General features: G+C 34.9%; 1 protein-coding gene across 4 annotated transcripts in view; it reads left to right on the top strand.

The window, feature by feature from the left end:
* The window catches only part of SUPT3H (SPT3 homolog, SAGA and STAGA complex component), a gene marked incomplete at its 5' end in the record, with an annotated part of 435851 nt that overhangs the window by 271192 nt on the left and 141256 nt on the right, over window positions 1-23403 (top strand). For 3 of the 4 annotated variants that reach the window (XM_079712420.1, XM_079712419.1, XM_079712422.1), the window contains 3 exons: window positions 9540-9626; window positions 12893-12983; window positions 17868-18007. In XM_079712420.1, coding sequence (XP_079568546.1) covers window positions 9540-9626; window positions 12893-12983; window positions 17868-18007 — 318 coding nt within the window. The remainder of the gene's footprint in view (window positions 1-9539; window positions 9627-12892; window positions 12984-17867; window positions 18008-23403) is intronic. The other variant, XM_079712421.1, reaches the window with a different exon arrangement.

Below are 23403 nucleotides of genomic sequence, written 5' to 3'. Positions count from 1 at the left end.
TTTTTTAAAGTAATGGGTTTTTTTTTTTTTTTTTTTTTTTTTTTTTGCGTTATGCGGGCCTCTCACTGTTGTGGCCTCTCCCGTTGCGGAGCACAGGCTCCGGATGCGCAGGCTCAGCGGCCATGGCTCACGGGCCCAGCCGCTCCGTGGCATGTGGGATCTTCCCGGACCAGGGCACGAACCCGTGTCCCCTGCATCGGCAGGCGAACTCTCAACCACTGCGCCACCAGGGAAGCCCTAAAGTAATGGGTTTTTAAAGCTTCTTTATTAAACTACTTGTGAAATCAATTTGTATAGTGCCTTACATGGAGATAATCTGTTGAGTTAGTTAGATCTTAAAATGGAGGCAATAATCTAAATTCTCTGGAACTCTCTTCAGGATACACAGTACTGACAGAGAAAACCAAACTTTAACTGAGTTTCATAGCAGACCCTTTCCCTCCTTGTGCATGGATGAGGTTCTGAGACCCAGCATGGGTGCAGTTCTAAAATTCTAAAGTTGGCACTTTATCCATATATTTTCTCAACAAAAAGACAAAATTATAAAATTGCTTTTGTCAAAATAAGGGTGATAGTAGCAGAGATAAAATTAGAAATCAGTTTTCCTCATTCCTCATGATTATTCTTTAACATTATTCTTTCCATTTGGTAATTTTTCCAGTCATTACATTGGTCTGTGTGTGGTCTGGTGTAATTCAGTGCTTTTAATACCCTGATCTAAACATGAAGATTTAGGACAAGACCTGTGTTTATTCCTAAACATTCTAGGGTGAAATGAAACCAGATTATCATGTGAAAAATTAGGTAGCGTTCTGAAGAAAAGTAATTAACTGAGTCTTATATTTGTTATTTTTTTGTCCTTTGGAGAACTAAGTAATGGCTACAGTTCTTTTGGTAGATGCCTTTTTAGAAGTGTGAACAGAAGGGAACATGGAGGGAGGCACAAAGATGCCAAGAAATAAGCAGAGAAAAAAAAGAGACATTATTAATTGTAGATAAAGAAAGTATACATTTTGTAGGCTACCAGAAATTACGCTTCTAAAATTTTAAGAAATGCAAATGAAATGTACATATTTGTACATGTAAACTCTATCGTTTTTCAGTTATTGACTAACGGAAAGATAGCTGTATATAACATTGAACAAATTGAAGATCTGCTACCATCTTTGTACAATTTTACTTGTATTTTAGTTTAAATAGTTAAGTAGCAGTTTAGTTTTAATAGTTAAATAGTAAATAAATTTTAAATAGTATTAACTGTAGTTAGTTAATAGCATAGTATTTAAGGTATAGTATAGTATAATATTTAAATTATAGTCTAGTTTATTATTTTAATTTCAACCTTAAAAAATTTTCAAAATATCCTTTTGCTTTCAAAACTTGATGTGTTTAGACTTGAAAATTGCTTATGAATAACTTATATGCAAAATAGTTTAAACTTTCAAATGGTTGCTGTTCTCCCACTTTCACATTTAAATAAGAATAACCAAAGAATTAGTTTCTTGTCAGGGTTGCTGTTCTCATTGGACATTTTTTAAGCATTGCAGGCTTATATTGATTGTGTCTTGGTCATTCTTTAAAATGCATATATAAATAAATATGAATTATTTGAGTCATGAGATACTGATAATTATAGGCTTATCATATTTTTAAAAACTTGACTAACTGTGTTTGACTTACTACTCTAAAAAGAAGAGTTAAAATGAAATTCTAAAAAGTTAGGCACATCTTTTATCAATTTATATACTTGTTTATGTTTCAAATGTCTAAGACAGTGGAAGACTAGTCACCAAAAAGAATAAGGAGATCATATGATAGGAAAAGACTAAGTCAAATATCTTACATTTATAGTATTCTGAACATTGACTGTATTTAGTTACAAATCCCTTTCCTTTCAAACATTTGCTGAGTTCTCAATCCTTAAGCTGTGTCTGCATGAAGCAACTGACTTGAATGTTTTGATCCAAACCTTTTTTTTGGCAACCATTTATTTGCCAGCAATGAAAATGTTTTGAAAGGCAAATAAATGTTTTTGTGGGTAGATTTTCTATGCAATGTAAAACTTCATTAAGCCTTACATACCTTCCTGTATTCCGAATAAGAAATTAATCTTGGAGAGAAAGATGAATGGCTTGATGTTAAACATTTATTAATTAGTACCAGTTTTGTGTACCTGGACATCTCTCATAGGTTTGTTGTGAGGGTTAAATGAGATGATATATAGAAGGCAGGAAGCATAGGATACATTCAGTAAATGTCAGCACACAAAAAGGAGCAACAGCGTCTGTTTAAACATAGGTGATACACTGCTTATCTCCAAACCTTCTCAAAACCCTACTAAATGATAGCAAAATAATTTTTAAAAGCATAAATCTATGAAGATCAAGAAAATGGGAGATTAAATAGCAGATGAGACATATCAAATAATTATGGAAGTTTAAAAGTGGGTAGAAATGCTTAAAGGTTTAACAGATTTGAGAAAAATGAAACCTTGGAACCTAGAAAAAAATCAGCATTCAGGATGCGTCTGAAGAAACAGGAGCACTGGTAGAAAGTAAAGGAGCAGTTTTATTCCAGTGCCCTATCACAACCACAAAGGCAGTCAACTACCTCTTTGCCATTCTGACAAAACAATGTAGGTTTACCTCTGGAGAGGTTGAATAGAAAGAACTCCGGTATTAGAGATCCCAGGCACAAAGACCACTGACATTTGATTAATAGATATTCTGAAAAAAATCCAGAAAACAGAAGGAAGGAAATTTTCAGAGTAATCCCAGAAAATTTCCCAGACTTGCAGGACAAGAATATATAGATTACAGTATCCGTGTGAGTACCAGGAAAATATGTGAAGAAAGAGCCTCACCAAGGCATAGCACTGTGAAATTTTAAAATTTCAGGTATAAATAGAAGAGTAGTAAAAGTTTCTCATGGGGCGGGGGGGTGGGCAGTAGGGGGGAAGTCACCTAAAGGCTTAGGAATCAAAAAAAAAAAAAAAAAGACGTGTCTTCTCAACAGCAACATTTTAAGCTAGAAGACAATGGAGCAGTGTCTTTAAATTTCTGAAGGAAAATGATTTTTAATCTCAAATCCTATATCTAGGTAGATTATAAATTAAATATAAGGGTGGCATAAATGAATTTTCAGACATACAGGATCTTTAAAACTTTATTTTCCATGCACCCTTTCTCGGGAACCTATCAGAGGTATTTTTCAGCTGCAGCCCACCACTGGAGGAAGGAGATAGATACTGCAGTTTGAATTCATTTTACTTATCTGCCTGTTTAAAAAAATTGATCAATATTCTTCAGAGGAGCATAGCAGAATCCAGAGTCCTTACAATGTATCATTTATAATATCTCAGATAAAATCACAGATTATCCTTAAAATATGAAGTAACAGGGAAGCATGACTCATAGCCAAGAGAAAAGACAAAATGGTGACTGACTCTAAGATGACCCAGGTATTGAAATAGCAGACAGGGATTTTATAAAGCAACTATTATAGCTATGCTCGAAAACAAAAAAGAGAAACCTCCAGGGAATGTGCTCTACCAAAATAAAGGAAGTAAATTAAGAACAAAATGGGATCAAGAAAACAAAAATCCAAAATGTAATTGTTGAAGAGAGTCTGGCAGACTCAGGATGAGTCTCTGAGGAAAAACAAAAACAATGAAATTGAAAGAAATCCTTACATGTTTCAAATCTTTTAAATAATGTAGATGAAATAGTGTTAGATTCACAATAAATTAAGCAAAAAAAGAAAAGGAAATTCTGAACTACAAAAAAATTTTTTTTAATTTATAAAAAGAAATTTGATCATGGTGGCCAAGCTGTAACAGTGTTTATGCAGTCATAATAATATAAACACTAGATACTAATTTAACAAAAAATTACATTTTTAAAATAATATCAAGAGGGGAGGAAGGAGATGGTAAATATGAGACATCTGTGAACACTAAATCTTCATCTTCCATAGTAAAAAGTCAATCGATAGTATTTAAAGCTGAAAAATAAAGCAGCCTTGTAAACGTATTTCAAATGTGGAGGTAAATAACAGAAGAACAAGCTAGAAAAGTTAAAAGTATTTTCCTTTGGAAGTAGAATTACAGATTGGAAAGAAGTATGGCTAGGTATTTCTGTCTGTCGTTATAAAACTTAGAGTATTATTTGACTTTTTAATGTTATGTACATTTTAACTTAGATAATAATTTTTTAAATAAATTTATTTATTTATTTATGGCTGCGTTGGGTCTTTGTTGCTGTGCGCGGGTTCTCACTGCGGTGGCTTCTGTTGTTGCAGAGCACGGGCTCTAGGCGCGCGGGCTTCAGTAGCTGTGGCTCGAAGGCTCTAAGGCACAGGGTCAGTAGTTGTGATGCACGGGCTTAGTCGCTCTGCGGCATGTGGGATCTTCCTGGACCAGGGATCGAACCCGTGCCTCCTGCATTGGCAGGCGGATTCTTAACCACTGTGCCACCAGGGAAGCCCTTAACTTAGATAATAATTTTAAAATTAGAATTAAATGTTTATAATGCACATAGCACAGTTCCTGTACTGCCTAAGAACAAATTAGGTACTTAATAAATTATTACTACTAAGATTTTTTATTAACTCTCCTTCTAGTCATTAAAATCATTGCTTATCCATTTCAATTGGAAAAGAATACATAAGCCTACAAATCTAGGGAAGTTATTTGAAGTATCTGAAGTTATGTAGTTACTTAGTGGCCAGAACTGGAGTCCGGATTTCCTATCTCTTAATTCTTTCAGTCACAACATGGAGGATTCAGAGAGGATCTTTGAGGTTATCCGTGGCTGACAAATATGGTTGCAAGCAGAGCTGTTCTTTCCTAGCCTAACCTCGTATCTGGCCCGATAACTAGTGTGTGATAGACAAATGGATAGAAAGACAAATAAATCTTAGGCCAAGTGATAACTTACCCTAAGATTTTGCCTCTTCATCACATAGCTTTTAATTCCTATATGTACTATGTATTCATTTATTTATTCTCAGAAAGGAAGGATCCAGAGATTTAGCCAGAATCCAAAAGAAAGAGGTGCAATAGAAGTGTGGTTAAAATGAAACACCTTCAGGATGCTAATGATTGTGCAGTCATTGAATTGATTTTGCTGTACTTTTGAAACCTTTTAGAACTTTAGAGAAATCTTTCTGCTGAATTTACCTGGGCCCCAGCCAATTGCGGGGGTTATTGACTTCATCTAGCTCAATTTATTTATATTTTAGATGGGAAAACTGAAAACAGTCAAGGGGAAATGGATTGCCAACATTTACCAAACATTTATAAATTGCCTGTTGGGGGAATGGTGGTCCTGGACCTAGAGATATTATTCAGAAGGAAGTTGGGAGGTGAGAGCATTAGGTAACTAACTGGTTGAGGAAGATAAAGAAGAAACTTGTTCACAAGTACAATTACGATACTGTAAACTGAGCGTGTAAGTTCCATGCCTAGGTTAGGTAATAACACTATTGTCTGAAGATAATCATAGATCTTTTATTTTTTTGGAAAATTATTTTGAAGTCTGTATTTTAAAGGAGAAAGTGCTGCATCCCATAAAGAATCAAGAATTTCTCATAATTCGAGTATAGTACTGTATTAGAATTCTCCAGAAAAACAGAACCAATAGGATACGTGTGTGTTTGTGTGTGTGTGTGTGTGTGTGTGTGTGTACAGATAGATAGATTTATTATAAGGAACTGGCTCGCATGGCTTTGGAGGCAGAGAATCCCAAGTTCTGTAGTTGGCAAGCCAGAGACTCAGGAGAGACAGAATGTAGTTTGAGCCCAAATCCAAAAACCTGAGAACCAAGAGACGGTTTAGTCCAAATCAAAAGGCTGGAAAGGTCTATGTCCCAGTTCAAGGCAGTCAGGCAGAAGGACTTCCCTCTTATTCAGCCTTTTTGTTCCATTCACCTCTTCCATTGATTGGTTGAGGCCCACTAACATTAGCAGGGGCCGGTGGTGGGGAGCGGCAATCTGCTTTACTCAGCCTAGGGATTCAAATCTTAATCTCATCCAGAAATACCTTCACAATCACACTCAGAATTAACATTTGACCACATTGTCTGGGCACCCTGTAACCCAGTCAAGTTGACATATAAAATTAACTGTCACAAGTACACAAAGGCTTAAGATAGAACTGAAATGATTGGAGCTTAAATGTAGAATAATGACAGAAAAACAAGAAATATAATGAAGAGGATGAAGGTATACGGAAAAACATCTGTGAGTCAGTCAGTCTTTAAAGACCACACTGAAGTCAATAACACTGAATTATCATAGATCCTGGAACAAGAATTGTGGACATATTTGAAGAAGATCATGTTAACACTTAATCTAGGGTACATCATCATTTGGAGACATTGAAATTTAGAAAGCAGTAAGCAAAAAGCCCCAGAGGCCTACATTCAGATGAACACTGTGGAAGTAGAGAGCAAATTCAAGACCCTGAGCCAATTAAACCAGCAAAATCAACAGAAGTTGGTGAAAATAAAATAGAGAAAAAAAAATTGTCCGATTGTTAGTGTCATTGATAGAAATGAGAAATTGAGAAGAGATTTATTTGTGGGCTCAAAGATGTAAAGTTTAAAGTGTACCTTTTATGCTCAACCTGCAAATAAAGTATCATAAAGTATTTAAAATGCAAACATGATGAGTGTTAATATGCTAGGGGTAATTTTTTTCTTTGAAGCAGTTGTTACAAGTATAATATTATTTTTAATTTACTTTGAAAAATAGAAATAATATTTATCAGAAACAAATCAATGCTTTAAAAGAGTTCCTGTTGTAGAATAATGCTTTTAGCAAAGTATTTTACTGAGTTACAAATAAATCTCTATAAAGTTACTATCATCATACCTTTATCCATATAGTTAAGAAAATTTGTATACCCATTCAACCAGTAATTGGTCTTAAAGGATTCCTCTGCTCTGTCAATTCTTGCATATTTTATAAATGCAATTAAATGTATACTACTTTCATTGTAATAAAAAATTATAAAATGTACTATCATTTCATGTCATTTTAGTTACTGCCAGAAATACTTGACTTGCTGCAGTGAATAATGAAGTACAACTTCCATTTATTTTCAGGGATTAAAAAAATTGAGGGGTTTCTTACAATATATTGATAGAATCAACGTTTTGTTTTGTTTTTTTTTTGAACACTGAAGGTATTAGAAATATTTCTTGATTTTGGTTTCCTGGTTCTAGTATTGTTTTCACACTGAGTGCACCGGTCCTGAGCTCAGCCTCCTGTGGAACTGGACTGCCAAGCTGCTAACTTGCTTTTTAAGCTTACGATGTTAAAGAGAAGTTTCTTTAGTCTTTTTGGTAATTGTAGACAAAAGTTCTAGAAGTTAGCCAGTGGGCAATACACACTTTAGTGTCATCACTGTAGTTAGTTAAGAAGCTTGCCCTCCTCACTTTGTAGAGAAGAGGAGGTGAGAGTGTGAAGGAGGTGATTTTGGAGTGTGGGACTCGTCGGGGCCAGACGGGCTTGCTGTGCAGTAACACAATGATAACTTTCAGCCCTGAGGACTCACTACGTGGGAGTCCAAGGCATACTGGAGAGTGCCAACAGTGCCAGTGCTAGTGAGGGTACTAGGTTGGGTGAGGGAAATTAGTAAATAAGGTAGATGAAAGCTAAAGTTTTCCTGCTATTTATGGCAACATAACTGTGACATAAATTCCAGATCTCTACAATGGTTGTGTACTGGTTTCGAAAAGGTGTTTTAAAATGGCTAACTCTTCCATGTGTTTATTTTTCCATTTTCTTCTTTTTTTTCCTACTGAATGTGTTTATACACTGACATTTTGGAGAGTGTTATAAATACAGATTATTTACATGTATTGTGGATAAACAGTTGATTTATTGGGAAGACAATTTAGGGAGGTATACTTATCCTGGTCCTTTCTTAACATGAGTAAAATTACTTATATCTGTATAGTATTTTAGAGTTTTCAAATCATCACCATCCTCCATTTAAGAAAATAAAAAGTTACTTGAGAGTGCGGCCTCCTGGTTCTCTGTGTCCAGACAAATGGATACTGAGCCCATATTCTTCTCCACATTGATTATGTGTATTTTATTCTGTCATAGAAATGTTTTTGTTTGAAAAAACACATGTACACATATTTCCCTGACATTCTTCGAGTTTTTAGAAAAATATGTTCACATTTTTCCCACTGAAAACTTAGTTTCTTTCTGGGTAGATATATCATCTTTTTAAAAACCTTTCCCCCAAGATTTCTTTTTAAATGGTTCACAGTTAAATTTAAATTTCTATATTTAGGTAGAATTATGTTTATATACCAACCACCAGTATCCAGGAAATTCAGTGGTAAGGCTGACACATAGGGAGTTTATAGTCTATTTTGTAGTCTGTGTATTTAGACAAGGTTTGAAGCTTACTTAGCAAAATCTCTTGACCATTCAGAATTTCTTTAGTACAAATGCACTATTTGATTTCTTATACTTGTTAAGATAACAGTGTGTCATTTTTTAAAGATTAGTTCTTAGGAATATGTGTTAGATTTATTCCTTTCAAAGAAAGATGCATTCAGGAACAGCTTTTATATGTAAATATTTTTATAATATTGGATAGAGTTGGTTTGGTGCAATCACCATGGTTTGATCAAATTTGGAAGAAGTTACAGGCACATTTTTGTAGTGTTTTCTCCAGCATCTTTATTTTTTTCAGCTGGATGTATTTTATGTTGCTTCTAACTAATCAAAATAAGAAACTGATTTTGCCTGTGCCAAAAAATAGAACTATCATTTTTCACATTCTTTTATTTTCCAGGTCATTTTCAAGTAAGATTGTGTTTCTAGGACTTCTGAATCCCAGAAAACTCTCAACTTTGTAGATATAAGCGCCCAGATGAACATTTCAGGGGGAATCTAACTTTTCATGCAGTATGTTTTGTGTTGTGCATTCCAGATACAGTTAACTTTTTGTGTGTATGTGATTAGTGTGGAAAGAAATTAATGCAGTCCAGTATTATGATTTATGGACTGAATCCTTTGCCCACTGAAGACGTGCCAAAACTAAAACTATTTTTTTTCCTTTGGATATTAGAAACAGCTACTGTTTTTGTTGATCTTTTAAAGTTCTGAATGGGCCTATTTCAAATCATACCAGCATGGGAGCTCAGATTAATAATATACTTATTCAACTAGTGATACTGAGTGAAACCATTGCTCACATGGATATGAGGATAAAATTTCATAAAATTATTTTCAGGTGCATTAATGCATTTCTGGAAGCTGCATATGATTTTTCTTTTGCATGAAAGAAGTCAAGGATTTCTCTTTATTGTATCAGTTACAGGTGGGCATATAAGTTAATTTAATTGCATTTTTTTATACCTTAAAACATAAGACATTTTGCTTTTAAAAGCAGTACTGTGATTGCTGGATTATTCCCAACGGCTTTTAACTCTTAGAATGTTTATCTCTCTTGAGACATCATGACTGTAGTATATTTAATTTAGATTATTGAGAAAAATTTCCTTTGTTGTTAGTTACAGCAAGCTGCTGAAGTTTCTCAGCTTCGGGGAGCAAGGGTAATCTCTGCTGAAGATCTTCTGTTTTTGATACGCAAAGATAAGGTAATATAAAATAATTTCATCATATTGAAATGCCAAGCTTGGTGATTAATTACACTTATATAAGGAAGCTACCCTTGTTTTATAGCTTTCACATTGGAATCGTAACTGTTGAACTAATATTTGAGTCCTCATAGTTTGCATAACAAAATGGTTTACTACAAAAGAATTTATTTTTTATTTTTACATGGACAAGGGTACTTATGTAAAAGTGTGCTGACAACTAATTCTCACTTATCCTTAAATATATATTTAGGCATTTTCACTGCTACATAATGTTCACTAGTTATTGACCAGGTGCTTTGTTTTGGTAACTGGGATATAACTAAGTGGCATATTTATTTTTCTTCTAATTTTATACAGGCTTTCATGGAATAGTTTTTTCACTTGAAATACAAAGTTTTTTCTGTCACACTGGTTAAAAGGAAAAAAAGCAAATCAATCAAGATGAATATTGTATAAGATAAATATACACCATAATATCTAGGTTTTTTAATAGTTAAAGATCTATCTTTCTTACTCTTTGAACTCTGACATTAAAATATTTATGCTGGTATTTACATGTATAATTTTGTCATAACTATCTTCCAAGAGTAGCTAGTTTGAAAATATTTTGTGACATTTTGCATGTTTTTAATAAAATTTTCATCTAAAAGTTACATGTGGAAAAACTAACTGAATAACCACAGCGTGTTATGGTAGACTCTAACCCGAGTGAGCACGCAGTGCTGAGTTCCTAATGTTGCGTCTTTCATTTCTCCATTGTTTTCCCCTGGCATCTTAATTACATTTACCCATTTTTGTATGTTTGTGGCTCTGGTTTTTATCAGAAGGCATCCCATCTGACCTTCTGGATATCCTGGTTAACATTCTTTCTGTGATACCCAGTTACTTTATATCTTTATATCTTATATCTTTATATCTTTATATCTTTCCTTCTATATCTTTCCTTTCCTTCTGACTGACTGAAGATTGACTAAACTTGGATGACTAAACTTTCTGCAGTGGGATTCAGAGATGTACAAACTGCACCTCGACCAGTCTACCATTAAATTTTATAAATTTTTAGTTCATTAACTCTTATATGGTATGAGGACTATAAAGAGAAAAGAAATGTCTTCACTATCAAGAAGCTATACTCCGGTTTAGGAAATCTGTATGATTTAGTTGAAGAAGCATTTTGAGACTCACAGCATTTTAAGGTTGTGTGATTAGATTGGAGAGGCTGTAGGATTTGTTGAAGTGGAGGTTTCTGCCTAGGGTGAGACTCATGCCACTATATGCAGCTATATGTAGAATGGAACTAACCAGGATGCAGGCTCAGTAATCAAGGCAAACTGTGATTAGTATGATGGCTCTGAAAGTGGATGGGAAGGAAGAATTCAGAGAGATGGTGAAGAGTAAGAATGTTCAGGATTTAGTGACTTCATTAGGAAGACGGAGAAGTAGGCACCATATAGCAGTGGTGCTGTGAGGAAAGAGCCTGAAGGTGCCGTTGGCAGGAACAGGGACCTTGAGCCAAGATCCTTTACGAAGGCAGCTGGAGGGCAGTGGAGTTCGCATCAGTACTTTACAGAATATGTCCAGTCAGTTTTTCTTTTTCATCGACAGAGGTAAACAAGCCAGCACAAAAAATAGTCCACATTGACACTTTTTCCTGCCTTTCGGGGAAGTCAAAGTTTTAAATCGTGTGGAAACTTCAGGAACATACACTGATTGTCAAAACCCTTCTATTGTCTAGAAGGACTGTTAATCAGAACCTTTTTAGCAACCAAGAGCCTAGCTGTAATATGATAAGTTGCCAGTATTCTCATCTTTCTCCTCAAAATAATAATTTTATTTATATGCTGGTGTGTTCCAAACAGAATTTAAAGTAGTTTACATGACTGTAATATAAGACAAAATAAAATCTAAAGTACTGAATTTTCAGGAATCAGAGGAAAGAGAAAAAAAGGGTAGCAAACACCTATATACAGGTATATGTTTTTTCTCTTAATAATTCTGGTTTATATTCAAGCAGAAGTCATTGACTGCCTGTTGTGTTTTCCATACTTCAGTAGGCAGCTTCACTTATTTTCTCATTTATTCCTCACAGTAGTCCTCTAAGGTAAGTACTTTCTTACTTTGTAAATAAGGAAACTGGGGTTCAGAGGTCATGTTCTACTTCTGGTCCTGCCATAAGCTCCAGTTGTGAGACTATCTTTAACCTCGGTTTCCCTATATATAAAAAGGAGACGATTATATTTGTCTGTATCTCAGGGCTATTGAAAATTTCAAATAGAATGCATGTAAAAGAGCTTTGTAAAATACAGTTTATTTCAGCTGTCATTAGGAATCTTAAACATGAAGACCAGGAACCAGTAATAATCCATTCTAAGTGTAAGCATACAACAGATGACAAAGTATTATCAGTTACTTTTAAAGTTAAACAGTATTATAGTCTTCTAATAAACCTAAAGAAAGCCATCATTAAGACTCAACTATCATTCATCAGCTTTGAGTTTCATAAAAATATGTTTCTCAGATTACAGAATGTTTTCCAGAAATATAAAACATAAACCAACTCTTCTAAATAAAAGATTCTCAGAGAATTAAAAAAAACAATAAAAAGGAGAGTGCTTGGCTTTTTAAAGCAGTTGTTACAAACTCCTTGTCTAGCTGTTTGTAAATCAATTAGAAAAATAAAATTTGGTTCTGAATGTGTACAAAATTCCATAAAGTCAGTATTTGCAGCATAGTGTGGAGAGTTTATCACAATCTTCAGAAGGAATTTAACCAAAAAAACCCAAAAAACAAAAATCATTGTGATTCTGGAGTATCTGGATACTTGCAAATGAAAAGTGCTTTTAAAAATGCTACTGTTGGGGCTTCCCTGGTGGCGCAATGGTTGAGAGTCCGCCTGCCAATGCAGGGGACACGGGTTCGTGCCCCGGTCCGGGAAGATCCCACATGCCTCGGAGCAGCTGGGCCCGTGAGCCATGGCCGCTGAGCCTGCGCGTCCGGAGTCTGTGCTCCACAACGGGAGAGGCCACAACAGTGAGAGGCCCGCATACCGCAGGGGAAAAAAAAAAATGCTAGTGTTGTAGCTTTTATGTTTAATTTGATGACTAAATTTTGTATTCACAGTACTATGCTGAGAATTGCTATATTCCCCCCCCTCAGTGATCCTGGGGTGCACGTTATTAAATTTAGTTATCGTAATAGTCTTTCATCAATAAAGCGAATGTATGTGTAAGGTTTTTTATTTACTTATTTCATATTTTTAATAGAAAAAACTTAGAAGACTGCTAAAATACATGTTTTTCCGAGACTACAAATCAAAGATTGTCAAAGGCATTGACGAGGATGATCTTCTGGAAGGTAACTTGAAGCAATAAACTAAAACCAATAGAACACATGTATGCTGATGACACATTTATACAATGTCAATGTAGATATTCCCATCAGAGTAGAATATATGTACTTCTGTTAAATAATGTAGTTTAGAAACTGTCCAGATATTTATATAGTTGGCAGTTAAATCTTGTATTTTCCAATTATGTGACTTCAGAGTAACCTGGTATTTTAATTCTTTTTTTAATAAAATGACCTGCTTTACACCGGAATATCATGAAACTAAGAAAATTGTGTTGATTTAAAACATAATTGATTTTAGCAAGCATAATTTTTCTGTCCTGAATGAAGGGAGCCAGAACTATTATATTTTTGAAATTGACATGCATGGTTTTTTGTTAATTTATTATAGAAAGTATCTGATATGTTCTATAATGTAAAGTCACCTCATTTTAATGTGTTATTTCTATGCTGTTTGAAATCTAACAAAAAGTCTGACACAGAGTGGGAAATTTTCCTTAGCTGATTTTCCAACTCAATTCCCCATTTTAGGATATTTAAGGAAAATATTTATGTTGCAAAATCAAATAGTGATAAGCTAAAAATAGATAATTACTAAATAATACTTATTAATCAAAATAAATATGTTGTATTTTTGAAGTAATTCATCTATTTTGTATTGAATATAGTCACTGCATAGTAGTATCATTTGCTGGTAGATACACTGCTAAAGTAGCTAAACAAACTCTACTGTATGCAGAAGAATTCCAGAAAATTGCTCAAAATTGCTGAATCAAAAAAACAAAAAACTGAAGAGTTAACTAACTTTGAAAGAGAACCAGTTACTTTCATTGATCCTCAATAAGTCAGCAAGTGTAATGGCCATGCCAAAAAAAAATTCTGATCAAATGTCTAATCAGTGTTGTCTATTTAATATTCCTGCAGTTCTCATAGAATTTAACTCCAAATGAATTTAATACTTCCCTTTATAGAGAGCATAAAGAATACAGACTTGGAGCAAAACAGACCTAAATTCCTATTAATCCCAGGTTCTCTGCTTTCTTTCTATGTGTCCTTGAGGGTCAGTTTTCTCATTTGTAAGTCATAAATTATACTACTGACCATGAGAGTTCAACATAATGTATGAAAAGCACCTGATACATTCCCGCCACTGAATAAGTGATAGCTGTTAATACTGTGCTTCGAATACCAAGAAGCTCAGAGTAGTGAGACTAGTATTCAGTTTTACTAACACTGTCATATCAGTTTGATGCCCTCTCCTCCTTATTTATTTCAAACCTCCCCTCTTTATCATTTAAATTTTCTAATCTTGTGTGTCTCATATAAAGTTTTAAAATACAGTTGACCCTTGAACAATGCAGAGGTTAGGGGTGCCAACTGTCTGCACAGTCAAATCTGCCTTTAACTTTACAGTTGGCCCTCCATATATGCGGTTCCACGTCCCCAGATTCAACCAACCTCATAGAGTCACATAGTACTGTAGTACATATTTAATGAAAAAAATTCATGTGTAAGTAGATACATGCGGTTCAAACCTGTGTTCTTCAAGGATTCACTGTAGTTGATATAATTTGTAAGGTAAAATACTCAGGTAAAATACATCTAATACTGAGATGGGAGTTCTAGAGTGGCCTTGTGAGGAACATGGTAGACTCTTTTCCCAGTGAAACACATTTAACTGGTGAACATTTTTAAAATAATAGTTCAAAATCTTTAGAAATGGTCCTAAGGGCAGACAGCAAATGGAGGAACATATTCAAAAAAATCTACTAAATCTCTTTAAGAACAGTGAGAGTCTGTTGTGTTTGAGCCACAATATACTCCCCTCATTTCTCTCCTCCTCTCCCACCCTGCTGTCCCAGATCAAAATGATAGAAGCTTTACTCTGGGCAAATGTGTCCAAGAACCATGAGCACCTGCTTCTGTACCTCCCAATCTAGGGTGACAGTTTCACCCCAAGAGGGGCAGGAGATCAGCATCTCTCATCTCCTTCATCTCTGTGTTGCAGAACCTCTGTGCTAGGCAAGCACAGCTAAAAGGACTGGGCCTTCCTCTCATCTTCTAGTCATAGGGAAGCTCTACTACCCCAGATGGACCCTGCTTGCTGCATCCTGGCTTGCTCACAGGGAATAAGCTTCACACCAGAAGAGACAAGCCTCGAAGACAAGGGGCTACCATCTCTGTCCAGATCCTCACTCTTAGATCCAGGAGAGTCTTTCAGGGAGAAGCTGCTTGCTATTCCCAACCCCAGCTCTAATACAGAAGTACAAAGATTCAGCCTGTAAGAGAGAGCCAGCCCTTAATAACAGAGAGCTCTGCAGCTCTCCCTGTAGGGACTGACTATTTGGAAAAGAGCATTTGAAGTTCATGGCTAAGGGTGTTTTAAAGCAATGGAGATCCTGGTGGTGAGGAATTAAGGGGAAGCTGGTCACTCCGTGATACTAGTAACAACAAACAAAACAGTGCACCAGCTAAAAGTTTAACAAAGGAAAGAGATAGCTAAAAAGAGTCTTCCTGGAGTCAGAGCAAAACTTAAAGGCTGCAGAGTGACCTGAAATTATTTAGATCAATCTGTGGAGCAATTTATGCCCAAGAGTATTATCAAAACAATAGAACTGTCAGCCAGCAGTTAGTGGAAGATAACAGCTGTGTATCATACCAATAGAGTCACACCAGCCAGAAACTTAGTGGAGAGATCAGGAAAAGTGACAGGTAAAGAGAACTTGACTAAAACCACAGTCATCCCTGGTGATTGAGGAGACTGTTCACATGCTCAAGGCTGTACCCTCTGAGGAGCAACATCCAAGGCTGCACACCGATAGGGAAAGAGACTTTACTGAATTAGCCCAGCCAAGTCATTAAACAAATAAACAATCAAACAAGCAAACAATAACAACAAGCCCCAGGAAGGAGAGGAAATTATTATCTAGAGTTGCTCCAATATATTACCTAAAATGTCCATTTTCAGCAACAACAACAAAATACTAGACGTTCAAAAAACCAGATATGTATGATCCATAAAAACAGGAAGAATAAGCAGACAACACAAACTGCCTTCTAGGGGGTCCAGATGTTAGACTTAGCAGACAAAAACTTTAAATAGCTATTATAATTGGTGTTCAAAGAACTAAAAGAAACCATGTGTAAATAACAAAAGGAAGGTATGGTTACTGTGTCTCACAAAATAGAGAATATCAATTAAGAGATAGAAATTATAGAAACAGGTGGAAATTCTGGGGTTGAAAAGTACAATGACTGACATGAAAAATTCAGTAGAGGGGCTCAATGGTAACTTTGAACTGACAGAAGGAAGAATCAGTGAACTTGAAGACAGACTGTTAAAGATTATACAGTCTAAAGAACAAATAGAAAAAAGAATGAAGAAAAATTAATAGTGCTTCAGAAAAATATGAGACACCATTAAGTGAGCCAGCATATGCAATGGGACTACAGAAGGGAAGGAAAGAAAAAAAGGAACAGAAAAAATATTCAAGGAAATAACGATGGAAAACTTCTCAACTTTGGTGAAAATTATTAACCACATCCAAACAGCTCAGCAAGCTCCAAGTAGGATAAACATATAGCGATCCACACTCAGACACATTCTAGTAGAAATGCTGAAAGACAAAGACAAAAAGAAAATCGTGAAAGGCAAGAGAAAATCACCTCATCAAATACAGTGGAACCTCAACAATATTAACAGCCGACTTCTCATTAACAATGCAGGTCAGATAGCAGTGGGATGACGAATTCCAAATGCTGAAAAGAAAAACTGTCAACAGCAAATATGTCAAGAAACATGTTCAGCAAAACTGTGTTTCAAAAATGAAGGCAAAATAAAGATATTCTCAGATACACAAAAACTGGAGAATTTTTTTGCTAACAGACCCATACAAAAAATACTAAAGGAAGTTTTTCTGGCTGAAAGCAAGTTGTACCAGACAATAATTTGAATCCACACTTACACACACCACACACACAACAAAGAGTATCTATAAAAGTAATTATGTAGGTAAATATAAGAGAATATAGAATTGTGTTATTTATTTTCCTTTCTTCTCTTAATAGATTTAAAAGCAAGTGTATAAAACAAGATATATAATTGTAATATTATGTCTATAATATATAGATGTATAATATATTTGATAGTAGCAACATAATTGAAGTGGGTGGTAACAAAGCTGTATTGGAGTAGGGAGTGACAGGTTTTTTTTCACCCTAAGATGTTTGGGTTGTCTTTATTTGGTATAGGAGCACGTAATTTGTCACATTAAAAAATAATCTAGCTCTTCCTCACTAATTCACACTGATACTTTTGTGTATTAAACTGTATTAATTACCTTTTGCAATATTACATTCCTTCCTGACTTTCTGCAGTAACTTTCTCAGAGTTATGTTTTGCTTTTAAATAAGTATGATAGTTTGATCTCTTATGAGAAAAAGAGTAAGATCTCATCCCATAGGTTTCAAATACATTGCCACAGTAGTGTACCTAGTATTTTCTTCTTTTAATTTCATGTCTCAATCCTGATGTTTTTTATTTGTCTTTGTTTTTATTTATTTTCTTAATTAGGCTTGCTGTAGCAGGATTCTTTTTCCAAATCTGAGAGCCTTTCCTTTTTTTTTTTTGTAAGGAATTTTAATCCATTCACACTTATTGTGCTAACGGATCATTTGGTTTTATTCTCTCAATCTTATTCATGACATAAATAGATGATTTAATGCTACGTGACTTATGCTTTTGTTTTAGATGCAAGGATTCTCCTTATGAAGATTATTATGAGAGAATTCCAGTTCTGAATTTTATATGCAGTATTCAATACATATGATTGGGGCTGATGTAAACCTATTTAAGAACGTTTCTTTTTTCCTTCCCTTATCTTCATGAAGACAAATTGAGTGGCAGTAATAATGCGAACAAAAGACAAAAAATCGCTCAAGACTTTCTCAACTCCATTGACCAAACAGGAGAACTCTTGGCAATGTTTGAAGATGATGAAATTGATGAAGTTAAACAAGAAAGAATGGAGGTATAGTACATGCTTCCCTTTTTAGGGTAATAGAATAACTGCAGTGCATATACTATTTGGTTCTATTCTTACGTTCTTTAAATGTGGTCTGAAATGTCCAAATCAGTGGTTTCATGTCTGAAGGCATCATTGTGTAGTGGAGTAACCCTGGAAAGGATGTCAAACTCTGCCTTCATAGCTGACTTTGGGAAACAACTTCAGTTTTCTGTTTCTTTGTTTCCTCCTTTGAATATGAGTAGGTTTCCCTAAGCTTCCTTCTGGATCTCACTTTTACTGATATTATTTTATTCCATAAAAGCTAGTTTATAATTAAATATTTACTTAGTTTTTGTACCAAACCATCCAGTTATCTTTGTGGACAAAGGTAACCCTTACTGCTTTTGTGTTGGCATATGGTGTGAAGAGCTATTTTTCCAGCTGTAGTTGCAGCCTCTGGTTGGACTCACCAGATAAGGTAGGATCCAGGGCAATTCCGTGCTTTATATCACTGTAAAACACAGTTAGTGACATGTGTTTGGATTCCCTGGGTATGTTTTAACAATGAATATGAAAATTGTATGCCTTCTATTTACCCTAGCTTTCTATTCATAAAATGGTTCCCTTAAATACTTGTGGAAAAATAAAAGTAGTGATTGATTTCATCTGAGTGCCCTCCAAAATATAAGGCATTATTCTTATCATTCTTATTCTTACAATACTTTTACATGTAAAAAAACTAATCTCCATTTTTCCCCTTCTCTTTAATTTGGTCAAAAGAGGTAATTCCAGAGCTCTGAAAGATCGTGCTAAGTGCTGACTTTATCATAGTCTCTGTGCATGCTAAAAATATAATTATTTCATGTTAAATTTTGGAGGAAGTCCAATAGACATATATGCTTTATAAAATTTAACCACCTTCTTTAAAGAATTAGTATGCTTAGATCATGAACTGTGATCTAAAGGCAATGTTCTTCTTAGGTATCAATTACCTTAGAAATGTGTGGTTATCTTGGTTTGAGGCAACTGCAAATGATTTTAGTTCGCCTTGGGCCAAAAACCTGCTAAGTTGTCCAAAGCAGATGATAAACATGTATTTCTGATGTCATTATGGCCTAAACAGGATATGATTGTTTCGTAGCATGGTTTCACTTATGATGCATTACACAGAGAGCAAATATTGTTTATGCTTTATTTTTTAAACATTTTTATATTATACAAATGGGCATTAAGAAAAATTTATTAAGGAAGGACTCTACAGAAAACATTAGTAAAATTGAACAAGTAGCTTTTCAGTTTTGACGGGAAGATCTCTGTCAACCAAGCCTGTTGCCCGGAAGGGCATTTCACAGTCAAGGAGAAGAGAAGAAATGGAGTATGTTGTAACACTGAGCTCATAATAGCAGGCTACTGTAGGCCTGGAAGAGTGATGAGCCAGTAAGGTATAAGTTCAAGTGAATAAAATATTTGGAAGTGCAGGATAGAAAAAGCTTGGGAGCTTACGTGGTTTATATTTCTCTCCCCTGTAGTTATATTGTATATTACATAGTGGTAACCAGGATAATAAAATATCAATAGTTGATAAAAATAGTTACAAGAAAGTCAGCTTCACCTATACAATAAAAATTACATTGGCAGTTTCTCTAAGCTTTGTATCATAACTAAAATCTCTAACCAAGATAACAAAGAGTAGTTTTGAGATTCTGTTCATCCAAATAACAGAGTTTAAACTGGATAAAAAAATGCTGAACTTGTAGACATAACTATAGACAGTAAAAAGTGGAACCGTTAAGCACATAGGCCTTGCCTGCTTCTAATTTGACAGGTTATAGTTTCAAGCGTAAACCACAACTGTGGCAGTCCATATGAAACCACTTTGGACTCACAGACTGCAATCCCTTGCTTTTAAAGTGCAGTAGAATAATCAGTCCTGGCATCACTCAGTGATTTAATTTTCCTCTAAGCATCACTTACAGTTGTAGAAACTTTGTTTACTACCTTCTCCCCTAGAATGTATGAAAATGGTATAGACCTACCAACAAAGCTTGTTATTGGTTTTTTTTTTCTTTTTTTTTTTCATTTAAATGTAATTTAGAAGAGAAAAAAATTTGTAGACACAAGCTCACTTGGGACCTAGATTTTTCTCAAAATATTGAGCAAGCATATGAAAAACAGTTCTTTCCCATTGTTTTCAGCTGATTTCTGTGTGTGCCTGGCTTTGTGTTTTACTCATAATTTACTTCATTAAGTATTATGTGATTTGAAATATAAAAAATGTCTGAATTTTTATATCCATTTCTACTTGCTAGTCCATTATCATATTAAGTTAACTAACGCTTACCCCATTTATTTTTCTCCAGCACCAAAATTTTAACACTTTGGTGTGTGTGTAGTAGAGATCTGTGATCCATGACCTCTGAAGACCCTTCTAAATTATCAAATAAAGATTAAATAATGTTCAGAATTGCTTTAGTGTATTTGAGGGACTGGGAAAGAGAAGCAGGGAAATGATAAGCATAATACATATAAATACTCACAACACCCCTCCAACCACCCCTCAGACCCCCTAAACCCACCCCAGGATGACCCATGTGTGTTTGGCTGTTGATCCTGTTTCTTAAATTCTAAGTTTTTGAGATCTAATCAACTAAATGTGACTGTGTCAACCAAAGGCCAAGGAAGGGTCACTAAAGCCTGCAGATAGCTTTGTGTTTTCTTGCCAGAGGACCTGTGGTCACTCACAGAAGAGCTTGCCTAAAACCCCACTGCTCTACTGTGAAGGAACTTGGAGAAGCTCAAGTTTGTCATTAATCAAGTAAAACATCTGGTCTACTGAACTGCTAGGTTTTGTGAAGAAGATGTAAATAAGGAGCGCCTAAAAAATTGGGTGAACTCTCTACCTTCTGACTAACCCTCAAACTGGTAAAATAAACAGGAGAACAAAGATTAGAGCTCACCAAAGAGCAGCCTTTAAACAGTTTAGGGTGCTGAAAATCCCCAGTGACTGTTTATCTTGTGTTTTTAAGTTAGAGGCCTAATCCTGGAATCTAGAGAAAAAGCAGAATGGAATACATAAAATGTAAGGCAGCCTAAAAATTGTTTAATTGACTGAAAGTTGAGTAAGATCCCAGGTGGTCATCTGAATTTAACCTGAAGTGACTAGTCATAGATTTTTAAATACAAAGTTTCTCATAAAGGTTGAATGATCACAGAAATCAGGTATACCATTCAGTTATGCTCCAAGTGTAATAAGCTTATGATCCTTGGGGGTTTTGAGTCCTAGTGTCATGGTTTTTGGAGCTAAGTAGACTGGAAACCTCGTTGAGAGAGGTGGATGACTTTAGAAGTTCTCCGTCTTCTCCTGTTTATGAAATGTGATAGTTCAACACTTCCCCTTTTCTATCTGTCATGTTTTTTTTAGTTATAAAGTAAAGTAAAATAACAAGCCTTCAAGACTGAGCTGAAATATAATATCTTAGATAAGATTTATCATAAAAAGGCTAATTCCAATAAGATAAATGTTTACAAATACCAAAAAAATTGAAAAGATTGAGTTAAAAAACTGAAACCCAGAACAAAGTTTAAAATATACATATATATGGGATTAAGAAATGCAGAATTTATATACTATAGAGATATAGTTTATATACATATATACATTCATGATATATATAAATATGCATATATATTTACACACATGCATATACTATGCCTACATGTGTGTATGTATGTATCTTCCAAAACCCCTCCCACCCACAGCAGCTGATAGGATGACATGCCCTGATTGGCTTAGCCTAAGTCATATGCTCCATCTCCAAAGAGGGTACAGTTAACCTCTGTAAAAGAATGAATCCCTGAAGCTTTAGGAAGAAGTAGTGGATGCTGGAAAGGCAGCCACGAAGGTTGTTAAGTGTAAAGTACCTCTATTTTATGTGTAACAATTCAGAGTGGTGCATCACAATCTTGACTCTCTGCTCAGATCTCTGGGAAGTTTTCCCTAAGAGACAGCATGTTAGAATGAGTAGAAATCATTTTCTTTGGATTCAGGCAAACCATCCATCCATCCTTTCACTCTTTAATTCATTCAGCATTTATTTGAGGTTCTTTTGTAAATCAGTCACTATTTCTAGGTCCTGAGGTTATGACTATAAAAAAGGCAAAATATGGTTTCTGCCCTCACAATCCTTTAGTAGTAACTGGCAAATCAAAAGGTAACTGAGTACTCTGGTGAGGGGAATACAAGCCCAATAAATGGTTGCCATTTTTATTATTATTACTATATTTGATCTTGAATTTTGAACCCTCTAGGTGGATTATTGGTTGTGTGATGGAGCCATGTATATTCTATTTCACTTGCTATTTTATTTGAAATTTTGTTTATCCTGAAGTAAAGCACATTACATTTTCAAGAAATTTTTTATTATTAACTTCAGACAGGTCCATAGAATTAACTTCAGTGTGGTTTGCTGAAGAGGGCACAGAACAGAAAAATGAGAAGTAGGCTCCATTTTAAAACATGAAATAGTGTAATATGTCAGGATTAGTTTCTGAAAGAGATTCAAGAGAACACATCAATATGTCTTTTTTATTCTTTTGAAAGTAACTTCTGTTCAGATAATTTAAAAATTCTCTATGAAATCATTCTTCAGGGAATATTAATAGAAATACCACCCAAAACCTTTGGTAATTCTAGCTATACAGAGCAGAATTAATGTAATTTAGTATATGTTTTTCTGGCCTAGAAACTGCAGAACAGGGAGTGTTACGTGACTTTAGGAGAACCCAAAGTTTGGTGTAATGTGTAGCTCTGAAACTGACTTCCAACTCTATCAAACTACTTTTTATCCATACCTTCTGATTATGTAGTGGTAGAGATCTGTATATTCATTGCCATAAAACATCTGGAGAAGATATTTTTCAATTAATGACATGAAAAGTAAGTTACAGATCTTATAAAAATAGAACATTCCCTAACTCTTACCCAGGTACTTACCATTCTATAGCTTAACACATCAGATGTGACAGATGGTCCATGTGAACTCTGGGCTCTTAACCGTGTGAACTGAGGGTAGAGTCAGACTTCTGCTTTGCTTAGAGTGCCCCACATACCAGGTGTGAAGCTAGAAGTGGTTGGGTGGTGGTGGTAGTAGTTTAATCAATCTCTTGGGTTATGCTTTGCTATAGAAAAATTTTAGAGCAAGATCAGTCAAATAACTACCATCTTTATGATAAAAAATTTAGTATCACTTCCATTTTTGTCTTCCACCCTCAGACCCATTTAGAATTTTTTACTATTTAGTGTGGGTGAAATTTAAAAGATTCTTCTCCCTGCCCTTTCCCTAGTCTATTGAGGAGTAAAATACATGGTAACAGCATTGAAGCAGTACTCATAGTAGTCATATTTCCTTTAATCCAAATCA

The sequence above is a fragment of the Hyperoodon ampullatus genome (assembly GCF_949752795.1).
Source record: "Hyperoodon ampullatus genome assembly, chromosome: 10".
NCBI classification, from domain to species: Eukaryota; Metazoa; Chordata; class Mammalia; order Artiodactyla; family Ziphiidae; genus Hyperoodon; species Hyperoodon ampullatus.
Note: the sequence above shows the minus strand (reverse complement) of the source record. Positions and strands in the feature narration are given on the sequence as shown.